The 13680-nt window shown below is 40.9% G+C and overlaps 1 protein-coding gene across 4 annotated transcripts in view; it reads right to left on the bottom strand.

The window, feature by feature from the left end:
• Positions 1-13680, bottom strand: part of spata20 (spermatogenesis associated 20) — a 479531-nt gene that overhangs the window by 383161 nt on the left and 82690 nt on the right. For all 4 annotated transcript variants that reach the window (XM_063074197.1, XM_063074194.1, XM_063074196.1 and 1 more), the window contains exon 10: positions 2219-2431. In XM_063074197.1, coding sequence (XP_062930267.1) covers positions 2219-2431 — 213 coding nt within the window. The remainder of the gene's footprint in view (positions 1-2218; positions 2432-13680) is intronic.

The following is a 13680-nucleotide window of genomic DNA, read 5'->3' as shown; positions in this document are numbered from 1 at the left end:
GGAGAGAAAGATGTGCTTAGTGGTGGGATCCCATTGGGAGGTGGCGGAAGTTACGGAGAATTGTATGTTGGACCCAGAGGCTGGTGGGGTGGTAGGTGAGGACAAGGGGAACCCTATTCCTAGTGGGGTGGCGGGAGGATGGAGTGGGAGCAGATGTGCATGAAACGGGGGAGATGCATTTCAGGGCAGAGTTGATGGTGGAGGAAGGGAAATCCCTTTCTTTAAAAAAGGAGGACATCTCCTTCGTCCTGGAATGAAAAGCCTCATCCTGAGAGCAGATGCGGCGGAGACGGAGGAACTGTGAAAAGGGGATGACATTCTTGCAAGAGACCTGCTGCATTCACCAACAACTTTTATGTGTGTTGCTTGAAATTCCAGCATCCGCAGATTTCCTCGTGTTTGCCCTAACAAGCTAATTAAGATCTGAGACTCTGGTAAAAGTTATCTGAGAGCTCAAATCTCTTGGGGTGCCCAAACTTTTGCATGGTGCTCCTTTCCTTTTTTCACTCTAAAATTGTACAAGACAAAAATAATACACTAATCTTGCTTAAAATGTTGAAAAGAATGTTTCATCTTTAACTTTATGACTTTTGGAGATCAGTTCATCTTCTACTCACCTAACTATTCACAGTAACAGAAATTTTGACCGGGGTGCCCAAGGTCTTGCATGCCACTTTACATAGGACCCTGGTCAGACCCCACTTGGAGTACTGTGCTCAGTTCTGGTCGCCTCACTACAGGAAGGATGTGGAAGCCATAGAAAGGGTGCAGAGGAGACTTACAAGGACGTTGCCTGGATTGGGGAGCATGCCTTATGAGAATAGGTTGAGTGAACTCAGCCTTTTCTCCTTGAAGTGACAGAGGATGAGAGGTGACCTGATAGAGGTGTAAAAGATGATGAGAGGCATTGATGATGTGGATAGTCAGAGGCTTTTTCCCAGGGCTGAAATGGCTGCCACAAGAGAACACAGGTTTAAGTTGCTGGAGAGTAGGTACAGAGGAGATATCAGGGCTAAGTTTTTTACTCAGAGTGAGTGCGTGGAATGGGCTGCCGGTAACAGTGGTGGAGGCGGATATGATTGAGTCTTTTAAGAGACTTTTGGATAGGTATACGGAGCTTAGAAAAATAGAGGGTTTTGGTAAGCCTAGTAATTTCTAAGGTAGGGATATGTTCGGCACAACTTTGTGGGCCGAAGGGCCTGCATTGTGCTGTAGGTTTTCTATGTTCCTATGTTTCTAAATAGAGCATTGCATGCACCATTAATAAAGATGTAAATCTACTTTCTCTTAAATTTATATAACTGCCTTGAAAATAAAGGAATGAAGCATATTGAATGTTAAAATGTGACCTTACCAAAGGTGACAAATTGATGTGATATACTCTCCTGGAATACTAGCTCAGTTGTATTATACAAAGAAGTTCTGCCATAACATGCATCAAAATGTATCCAAAATACATAAAGCTGCACTGGTGAAAAGGTGACCTGGGAATCCAGCCATGAGACAATCCTCAATGTGGATTTCAGGTGGCTTAGGTCTAAACATGCTCTCTCTCTTTCTCTTCATTATAATGGTTCTTACAATAATCTGTATATACTGGGGAATTGTTGGCCCTTTCACTAAAACATACATAGATTTAATGCTGACTGTAGCTTCTAGATACTGACTTAAGAAAGGTGTCATATTATCATACGGAGCAGAGACAGAACTAAGTTCCCTTTACATTGTACCACTCGTCACTTCGGCATGAAAGATACTGTGAATTAAATGGATCATCTTGCAATACATAATACCTTTATGACCCAAAGCATTTTTAAAGCAACATCAAATAGCCAAACGGTCACAGAAACGTTGGTCAACCCTTCCTCAGCTGGATCCACCTATCACTTGCCAGTTCTCTCCTCACCCCTTCCTCTCACCTCTTTATACTCTCGAACCAAAACACTGAGTCTCCTTTTCCCTCTATTGATGCAACCTGAACCACGCAGTTCTTCCAGCAGCCTATTTTTTGCACAGAGCTGAGACCTACGGTGTCATGTCAGCTCAAGTATCAGATTATTCTGACAGTTTAATCATTTGTGGAAGATAAATGATAACTCATATTTTAAACACTGTCCCTATCCTATACATTTGGCACAAAATACGTTCCTGCCCTCAGGATGTATTGAAGTTTTCTTCTTCTTTATAATCCCCAGAGTTTATCTTACACTTAACGTACCTGTGCTGGTTCAACATTCCCATTGCTTTTCACACCATAATGATAGGCAAAGACATCTGCCATGGTTATGCTTTGGGTGGCCTCTGAGACGGGATCTGGGAGAAGCTCTCTGATCTCTTGCTCAGTCCACACACAAAATGCTCCTTCTTTTTTCTCAGTCGAGTTGGCTGAAGCGTATGAATCTGCATCTTCAGCACTATAGAAGCCCCCTGACTATGGGAGGAGAAAGTGTTAGTCATAGTTAAAAAACACATAACAGGTTCATCAACAATACATTGAGTACATTATTCTCACATTTTCTAATTCAACAAACCATTAGCAGCACTGTTTTAAGATTGACAGGACAAAGGTTAGTATCTTTGGTTCCTGCCAAAATCCACGTATCCTTGTCATTAATATCTTTACTATTAATACCATTAATAAGCAGTTGTATAGGTAAGTGTATCGGTGAGATGTATGGGTCTGAAAAATAGATACGGCAAGGAAATGGTTAACAGTTAGGAATTTATGGGTCTGTTCTGTTTTGAAAGTCTACCTGCACGTTGGACAAATTGACCCTTGACACTAGATAAGGTGAGAACAAAGTGACTCTGATCTACCTGATAACATGGCCTAAAAGCATACTAAAAGTGCTGATTTGTGTAAAAGTAATTAATCACCTTGTCTCTAAAGAATGTTTTTTTACATTGTTTGGTTGTAAGATTAATAGAATGCATTGTCCCTGAGGAGGCAGAGGCCGCCTGTTGAAGGTCACCCGACTAAAAGGTTACTGTCGTGTAAACGTCGGATTGGATGCCTCGGCCCTACCAGCTGGACTAGGAGGTCGCGATAGTGCTATAAAAGGTAGGCAAGTTCTTTCTTGGGCAGACCACTCACCTGAGTCCCACCTTCGGGTCGAGCAGCTGAACCGGTGCCAAGGACCTCCACCCTAGCCAGTCCACGGTCGATCGCCTACCTCAGGGACCCCACAGACGTTGCTAAGTATACTCGGCGGTGTAGACTACGAGGGGTTAAGTTAGCCCTTCCTATTAGTGGTGTAGGTAGTGTATAATATAAGCCATTTCTCGCAACTCTCTATTTTTTCCTTCTCTGTATTAACAATAAAGTGAGTCTTGGAGGAACTACCGAGTCTGGGTCCATTTGATCAAGCGAAACCAAATAGTTACAGCATTCACTTGTTATGGTTATACTTATTTGGGTATCAGTTTTTGTGGAACAGCAGTCTATCCAAACTCAAGATGCTTGTTAATCACACATCATTCCCATTATAAAGATACGCTGCTTCCACAGCCAGTATTACCTGCCACCATCACTGCTTATGCAACTTGCTATTAAAAATGCATCAAAGCAAAAGGTGAACAGGGCCAAGGAAGTTCAGATGACTTCAAGTTCACCAAGTGTGGAAGATGGAGGAGAGTCAAGGCAGGCAACAAAATCATGGATAAGCCTTGTGGACTTGGTTTTGATCTCTACAGCTTCAATAGCTTGACCTTTATCTATACCAGTCATCCAAACATGATATTGGCCGTGCTTGATTGTTGCTGGGAATGAAGAATGTGCCCCATGTGACTTGCAGGACATATTTTCCTGATCTGCACTTTACAACTTCTACATTCTCTTTGTTCTCACACTGTGACTGTTGTCATTCACCTGAATGACTAGATAACCTTATTCCTGTGGTCAACCTGGATTTACCTACTGGAGACAAGACGTCAACCCACCCTCCATGTCTTCTTCCATCTCCTTCCCAGTGCTGACAATGGGTCTTCAACCTCAAATGTGAACTGTTTCCCTTTCCACAGAGCAGCCTGACTTGATAAACATTTCCATCATTTTCTGTTTTTATTATGTGATTAAAATACATGCCTGGCTGGGGTGGAAGCCTACAAAATTCATGCCCTTGCCTTGACCAAGATTTCAATATCAGCCAGTGCTAACCATTTACTTCCAACACAATCCAGCATAAATATAACATGGCACAACGCTTTACAGTCCAAGTGACAAGGGTTCAATTCCTGCTGCTGCTTGTAAGAAATTTATATGTTCTCCCTGTGACCACATGGGTTTCCTTTGGGTGCACCAGTTTCTTGCCCACAGTCCAAAGATGTACTGGTGGCAGGTTAATTGGTCATTGTAAATTGTCCCATAAGTAGGCCAGGGTTAAATCAGGGAATTGCTCAAAAGGCCTATTCTGCACTGAATCTCAATAAATAAATCAATCAAACAATCCACTCTCTTAGCACTTCATCCACCATGTACAACATTCGTCCATTCTCTCTCCCAACATACAACTGCCTCTTACCCACCATCCCCAACTATACTGAGCACCATCTACATTATACACTGCTCAATCTCCAAAGGCCTCTTCAGAAACACTTCCCAACTCTTCGACCTCTGCCAACTAAAAGATAAAATGTAACAGGCGGATGGGGAAGACAATCGCCACATTACACAACATCTCAACCTGAAAATGTATAAGACCATAAGACAAAGGAGCAGAAGTCGGCCATTCGGCCCATCGAGTCTGCTCCACCATTTTTTCATGAGCTGATCCATTCTCCCATTTAGTCCCACTCCCCCACCTCCTCACCATAACCTTTGATGCCCTGGCTACTCAGATACCTATCACTCTCTGCCTTAAATACACCCAATGACTTGGCCTCCACTGCTGCCCGTGGCAACAAATTCCATAGATTCACCACCCTCTGACTAAAAAAATTTCTTCGCATTTCTGTTCTGAATGGGCACCCTTCAATCCTTAAGTCATGCCATCTTGCACTAGACTCTCCCATCATGGGAAACAACTTTGCCACATCCACTCTGTCCATGCCTTTCAACATCCGAAATGTTTCTATAAAGTCTCACCTCATTCCTCTAAGCTCCAAGGAATACAGTCCAAGAGCGGACAAACGTTCCTCATATGTTAACCCTTTCATTCCCGGATTCATTCTAGTGAATCTTCTCTGTACCCTCTCCAACGTCAGCACATCCTTTCTTAAATAAGGAGACCAAAACTGCCCACAGTACTCCAAGTGAGGTCTCACCAGCACCTTATACAGCCTCAACATCACATCCCTGCTCCTATACTCTATTCCTCTAGAAATGAATGCCAACAGTGCATTCGCCATCTTCACTACCGACTCAACCTGGAGGTTAACCTTAAGGGTATCCTGTACGAGGACTCCCAAGTCCCGCTGCATCTCAGAACTTTGAATTCTTTCCCCACTTAAATAATAGTCTGCCCGTTTATTACTTCTGCCAAAGTGCATAACCATACACTTTCCAAAATTGTACTTCATTTGCCACTTCTCTGCCCATTCTTCCAATCTATCCAAGTCTCTCTGCAGACTCTCCGTTTCCTCAGCACTACCAACCCCTCCACCTATCTTCGTATCGTCAGCAAACTTAGCCACAAGGCCATCTATTCCATAATCCAAATCGTTGATGTACAATGTAAAAAGAAGCTGTCCCAACACGGACCCCTGTGGAACACCACTGGTAACCGGCAGCCAACCAGAATAGGATCCCTTTATTCCCACTCTCTGTTTCCTGCCAATCAGCCAACGCTCTATCCATGTATGTACCTTTCCCGTAATTCCATGGGCTCTTATCTTGTTAAGTAGCCTCATGTGTGGCACCTTGTCAAAGGCCTTCTGAAAATCCAAATATACAACATCCACTGCATCTTGCATCTCCCTTGGCTAGCCTACTTGTAATTTCCTCAAAAAATTGGAATAGGTTTGTCAGGCAGGATTTTCCTTTAAGGAATCCATGCTGAGTTCTGCCTATCTTGTCATATGCCTCCAGGTACTCTGTAACCTCATCCTTGACAATCGACTCCAACAACTTCCCAACCACCGATGTTAAGCTAACAGGTCTATAATTTCCTTTTTGCTTCCTTGCCCCCTTCTTAAATAGCGGAGTGACATTTGCAATCTTCCAGTCCTCTGGAACCATGCCAGAATCTATTGACTTTTGAAAGATCATCGCTAATGCCTCCGCAATCACCACAGCTACTTCCTTCAGAACACGCGGGTGCATTCCATCTGGTTCGGGAGATTTATCTACCTTTAGACTACTCAGCTTCTGAAGTACTTTCTCTGTCGTAATTGTGACTGCGCACACCTCTCTTCCCTGCCACCCTTGAGTGTCCGGTATACTGCTGACATCTTCCTCAGTGAAGACTGATGCAAAATACTCCTTCAGTTCCTCCGCCATCTCTTTATCTCCCATTACAATTTCTCCAGCATCATTTTCTATCAGTCCTATATCTACTCTCACCTGTCTTTTACTCTTTATATACTTGAAAAAGCTTTCAGTATCCTCTTTGATATTATTTGCTAGCTTCCTTTCATAGTTAATCTTTTCCCTCTTAATGACCTTCTTAGTTTCCTTTTGTAAGCTTTTAAAAACTTCCCAATCCTCTGTCTTCCCACTAATTTTTGCTTCCTTGTATATTTAACTTTGGCTTTGACTTCTTTTGTCAACCACGGTTGCATCCTTTTTCCATTCGAAAATTTCTTCTATTTTGGAATATACCTGTCTTGCACCTTCCTCACTTCTCGCATAAACTCCAGTCACTGCTGCTCTGCCGTCTTTCCTGCCAGTGTTTGAAATTACTTACAGTACCTTTCCTTATAGATTTCATGATCTCAGAATATTGAATCAGATTGATTACTGTTGTTTTATATGATGCGAGATTTGTTGTTTTGCAGCAACAGTACAGTGTGAAGACATACAATTACTATAAATTACAAAATAAATAAATAGCGCAAAATATTAATAATGAGATTGTTTCCAGACCGTTCAGAAACCTGAAGGCAGAGAGGAAAATGCTGTTCCTGAATCATTGAGAAGTCTTCAGGCTCCTGAACCTTTAATGGTAGTAACGAGAAAAGATTTTCACAAACAATTCAACCAAGCCAGCCAACATCATTTAATAAAAAATTGATCATCCAGAGTCAAGAGAGGGAAACCTGGAGATGAAGCGTGTATGGATTTCCAGAAAGCGTTTAAATAAAGTGCCACGTAAAAGCCTGGTGCATAAGAACTCAGAGCACTGGGAGAAGTGTAGCAACATGGATTGAAGATAGGTTATCACTGGTTGACAGAGTCAGTAAATGTGCATTTTCAGGTTGGAAGGATTGATGTTTCTAGTGGTGTGCCACAAAGATCAGGTTTTCCATTCTCAGTTACTTGATATACAGGAGCGTGACACACCAGTTTGTTCAGGGGCGTTGCAGCAACAACCTTTCACTCAGCGTAAAATTAGTCAGCTCCATCATGGCTGCTTGTCTCCATAGTATCCAAGACATCTTCAAGGAGTGGTGTCTTAAGAAGGCAGTGTCCATCATTAAGGACCCCCACCACCCAGTACATACCCTCTTCTCATTATCAGCAAGAAGGAGGTACAGAAGCCTAAAGGCACACACTCAGTGATTCAGGAACAGTTTCTTCACCTCTGCTATCCAATTTCTAAATGGGAATTGAACCCATGAATACTACCTCACTACTTTTATATTTCTGTTTTTTGCACTACTTAATTTTAACTTAACTATTTAATTGGTGTATATATTATATATATATTTACTGTAATTCAGATTTTTTTCTCTATATTTATTATGTATTTCATTGTACTGCTGCCGTAAAGTTAACAAACTTCACACATATGCCGGTGATAGTAAATCTGATTCTGATATACATGAATGACCTGGAGGAGGGTGCAGACTGCAATGCATCCAAGTTTACCAATAACATGAAAACAGATGGGGTGAGGATATTTGGACTGTGCAACAGGATAAATATAACTTGAAAGAGTGGGTGAAAATTTTTGAGTGGGTGTTACTTAATGTGGGAAAGTGTAAGGTTGCGCATTCCAGTAATGAATCTAATGGCAGTCTATTATCATAATGGACAGGGATTGAGTGAAGTGATTGTACGACAGGAATCTGGATGCTTCTGTGCCTGCATCATAAATGTTAGCAAGCAAGTACAATGAGTAGTTAGGAAGGCAAATATCAGCCTTAATTCTGAGGGGTTAGTTTAGAAATAGGAAAATATTGTTACAACTATACCGGTCACATGGAGTACCTCTCCCTAATTTCGGGATATACTAAAACTGGAAACAATCCGAAAGTGATGTACCGGCTTAGTCCTCGGGGTAAGAGGTTGTTTCATCATTAGCTGCTAAAGAAGCTGCATCTGTACTCTTTGATATTTGAAAGGCTCAGTTGTTATTTTATTGAAACATATAAAATCCTAAGGACAGACATTGAGATGTTTCAACTAATGAGAGTCTTTCAAACAAGTAACATAGCTACAGGGTAAGGGAAAGGTCTGTTAAAACTGAGATGCACAGGAATTTTTTCTCACAGCAAGAGGTGATTTTCTGAAGCTCTGTACTACGGAGACTTACCGAGGTCAGGGCAACCGGCACAGAACATGAGTTGAGAGCTAGGGCACTTCAGCAATGAGCAGACTGAACGGCAGGAATCCTACTCTATTTTCTTGTATTCTTATGCTCCAAGAATTTTTGAGATGTGGTAACTTTTGCAATGCTGTTTATGTGAGACGTAACAAGATTCCATCAATAGCAATGTGATAAAGACCAGACAATCTGTGAAGGGACTGGATGTTTAAGGTGCTGGAAGAATAAGAAATGATGGACGGTGTATGATAAAAAGGGCCACTTCTCAAAGAAAAACTAAAAGTGCAATGTCTGTCTTGCAGAAACATTCCTGCTGTTCCTGTGTGACATTTCTATTTCCTCACATCAACGATCTTCACCACCTCTCTACTACAACCATTAATCATCACACACACAATACCAGACTTTGATCTCATTATCCCAAGCTGACTTGAGCACAAGTTCTAAATGCAGAAGGCAGCCATCTCAACCTTCTTTCTTCCCCCAGAACATAATAAAGAGCATACTTTTTCCCGAGCAGAGTATAATTTACCTTGAAAGAAAAGAATTTCTTCACATTAATAATTGAGCAACTTTGAATTACTTGGCGATTTGAAGTCCACAAAAAGGCACAATGTAATGAGTTGACTAGCACTGGAAGCCAGGTCTTCTTTGCTGTATCACAGCAATCAGAATGTTATACTAATGTAAACATTCCCGTTGAGAGTGCCTTATGTTGCTCTCTCAGATGGTAGACAACCTCTGGTTTAGAAGATTCAGGATCAAAGGTTCATTCAGGAATTTTGATGTGTAAAAATATTCTGCTTGTTTCTGTAATGGTCTTTATGGTTTCTTCCATTCACTGAAGAGTCTTGTAACACTGGCTACTCCGTTCCACTCCAGCTGCCTTAATATTGTACAATCTGAGTTACTGATTTACTTGCTATTTTCACCCAAAAATCTCATTAATTCTAGAATCACAGTAAATTCAAGACATGGGAGGAGGTCATTTGATCCATCATATCTGTGTCAGCTAAAAATAAGTGTTGCTACATCAAATCCCACCTTCTAGGAATAATTCATAGTCTTGCAGGTTAAGGCCTGAGTATCCACTTCAACTTGGATGGAAAAGATATTCATGTCCGATCTAGCACTATAACTAGTTACGTTAAATCCGTACCCCGGCTTTTGACAGCTCAGCTGTGAGAAACAGGTTCTTCCTACTTAGTCAGTCCAGACCACTCATAATTCTAATGATTCAATTGTCTCCTTTCAGCCTCCTGTTCCAAACAAATCTATCAAATCTGTCCTCACTGTTACAATTTTCCAGTCCTGGCAACATACTCATAGATCTCCTCTGCACTCCCTCCAGTAGAATAACCTGTAATATGGTAATCAGAACTTTACACAGTAGTCAGGCTGTGGCCTTCTGAGTGTTCTATTCCAGCACAGCCTCTCTGTACTTATGCAATTAATAAAACATCCCAGGTGGCTTTTTAACTATCTTGTCCATCTGCCCTGATGCTATTAATGACCTGTGCACTTTCACTCTAATATTGTTTTTTCCCCTCCATGTTTCCCAATATCCTTTCTTTTATTGTACACTCCCTTACACTATACACCACCCCAAATGTATTACATCCCTGAATTGAATTCTATTTGACACTTTGCTGCCCAACTGGCTAGACCATTTACAGCACATCCTCCTGAAGTCATAAATTATCTTCCTTGCCGTCGGCCAAAGGGCCAAGCTCCTTACTGTGCTCTTAGATTGAGACTAATGACATGACTATATAGAGCAAAAAGCAATGGCACTGAGTATTGAGAAAACTCACTAGTCCAAACACAAAACAACCATCAATCATTGCCATTTGCTTTCTGCTACTGAGCCAGTTATGGAGTCCCTTGGAGTTTATGCCGCTTTGCTCTTTTGACCATGCAAAAGCTTGTGGTGAAAGCTATGTAGATTATAAGAAAGGCATTGCCCTTATTCTCTATAACCTCATTAAAAAATTAGTCATACACAATTTCCCTTAATAAATTAATGTTAACATTCCTTGATTAATCTATTGCTTTATAAATGAAAGTTCATTGTGTCCTTTAGAATAGATTTCAATAACCTGCCCACCAGTGAAGCTTGGCTAAATGGCCTATTATCCCTTGTTCCCTTTACAAACAGTGATTAAAAACTTCAGCTGTTGCCCAATCCCAGCATTGCTCTTGTAGCCAGGGATAATTGAAGATGATGGTCAAAATCTCTACAATTGTCTCTGCCGCTTCTTATAATATTTTGGGATATATTTCATCCAGGCCTGAGGTAACACTGAAATGCTAAACCCTTAATACTTCATCATTTAGTCTCTTCCTGCCATCCAATGTTTCACAGCAACACGCACACAATGCTGGAAGAACTCGCACTTCAAGGAGCATCTATGGAAATGAATAAACGTTTGACATTTCAGGTCCAGACACTTCTGCAGGACTGAAGAAGTGTGAAGTTTTCTTTGGAAGGAGGAGGGTAGGATGCCAGAATAAAAAGCCTAACAGATCTTAATACAAATATAAAATCAATACATTCCCTTGTTTTCTGGAAATACAGCTGCAAAATAATTAATAAAAATCTATCCACAAACTCCACTTGCATAAATTGATCAACTTTTTGGTCCCTAATAAATTCTACTCTTTCCCTAGATATCCTCATTCGTTCTCAATTTATCTTTGGACACTTCCTTGATTATTTCCTCTGAAATGTATTACAAATGCATTTTGCATTCTTGAGCTCATGATAGAGTCCCCATTTTAGGGTTGGGTAGGCTGGGAAGAGTTGGATTAAACATGCAGTTGGGCTGATTATGACATGGTCCACCTGAGATTATATTTTACCTCTTGGTAACCCAGGCAGAATATTTTATGTTTCCCTCTCCTTCTATTTCCCACCTTCTAGCATGCAATAAGAGATATCCCCTACATATTTACTGACAGTTCTTGAGCTGGAATCTTTCATCTTCTGTGTTTCATTATTTCTTCCTCCCACTAATAAGGAAACAAATGGAAGAAAAGAAGCTTACCAGGGAAGAAGAATCTACCCCAGTATCAAAGTTCACAAAGAAAACTTCACACTAAAGAGCCTATAACATCCAGGACAAAAAAAAAACGGCACTTGAAACAAAAAAGGAAGTAATGTACAGTATAAGGATGTTAACTGTTCATCAGTCCTCATCTTTTACCTTACAGACAAGCTCTGATTGCAAGTAGTATGTAATATCCAGGATGAAGATAACTGCCTTGACTCAGGGGTGGCTTTCTTGGTCAGAGTCAAGGGTTCCAAGCTCACTCCAGAGGCCTAAACAAAAAAATACTCTAATGCAGTACAAAGGGAGTACTAGAATGTCCAAAATACAATCTCTCAGATGATAACTTCAACAAAAGTCCAAAGTATGTAAATGATCGCTCAATATTACTCAAAGGTCAGAGTTCTCCCCTGTGACTAAACCAATATTAGCAACACAATTTAACTGTTTTTTTTGTAATTTAACAAAGGTCTAAGATATGAAACATTGATGTTACTCTTCCCACAAATGCAGCTTAACCTGCTGAGTGCTTCTAGCATGTTCTGTTACGTTATTATCTCTGCAGTTTACTGGACTTTTCTGTTTGCAAATAGACTATCAACCTTTTACACTTCAACAGTTTTACATGACAACAGTGGTTACATAATTATCTCATGAAACAATTGTGCCATTTTAAGTGCTTGTAAATGCAAATTCCATCCCATTTTTGGCTGTATTGGTGCTGACAGGTGGCAATAATGGTTTGAGTTAAAAATGAAATTTAACAAGCTCCTACAGTGCATGTATACAAATTCCTGAAATTGATGAGAGCTCACATCTAAAATACCAAATGGTTCAACAGTTACATTTAATATCAGAGAATGCATATAATATACAACCTGAAATTCTTACTCTCCGCACATCCGCAGAACAAATTTGTGCCTTTCCACACTTTCTCAATATGGAGACACAAGAGATGCTAGAAATTTTGAGCACACACACAAAATATTGGAAGAATCCAGCAGGTCAGGCAGCATATATGGAAGAAAATGAACAGTGTTTCCGGCTGAGACCCCTCATCCCTTCACAGTTGCTGCTTGACTTTCTGAGTTCCTCTAGCATTTTGTGTGTGTGTGCTCAAAATTTCCAGCATCTCTTGTGTCTCCAAATTCTGAAATCTGTTTGGGAACTTCCTGATGAACCAGTGGGCTTGAATTTGAGATTAGAATTTCCTTTTGTATCATCTCATTATCACATTGATTTTTTACAGTAGCTTGCTATGTCCACATTTGCCTCATTGACTATAATTCAAAAGTACTTTCCTGACCACAAATAACATTTGTGATATCCTGGGGTTCTGACAGCCATAATATAAATCCTAGAGTTTCTAGCAGTGAGCAGGATATCTCTGACATTCATTCTGCAATTAAAGAAAGAAAACCCTTGTATTTGCAAAACATATTTCCAAAATCTCAGTGCTTTCCACATAATCAATTATTGGAAGTGCTGTGACTGTAGCGATGTAGGCACGCACAGCAGTTACTTTGCAGAAAGATCCCAAAGGCCGCAATCAATTACTTGGCTTTTGTCTGTGTAAAAAAAACATTTGGCAAGAACAGCAGGAGAACTCCTTGCATCATGCTGCCTTTTCTCCTTGGAGTGACGGAGGATGAGAGGTGACCCGATGGAGGTATATAAGATGATGAGAGGCATTGATCGTGTGGATAGTCAGAGGCTTTCTCCCAGGGCTGGAATGGTTGCCACAAGAGGACATAGGTTTAAGGTGCTGGGGAGTAGGTACAGAGGAGATGTCAGGGCTAAGTTTTTTACTCAGAGAGTGGTGAGTGCGTGGAATGGGCTGCTGGCAACGGTGGTGGAGGCGGATACGATAGGGTCTTTTAAGAGACTTTTGGATAGGTACATGGAGCTTAGAAAAATAGAGGGCTATGGGTAAGTCTAGTAATTTTTAAGGTAGGGACATGTTCGGCACAACTTTGTGGACCGAA

Source organism: Mobula hypostoma, chromosome 22, assembly GCF_963921235.1.
Source record: "Mobula hypostoma chromosome 22, sMobHyp1.1, whole genome shotgun sequence".
NCBI classification, from domain to species: domain Eukaryota; kingdom Metazoa; phylum Chordata; class Chondrichthyes; order Myliobatiformes; family Myliobatidae; genus Mobula; species Mobula hypostoma.
The sequence above is the reverse complement of the archived record's forward strand: the minus strand, read 5'-3'. Positions and strand labels throughout refer to the sequence as shown.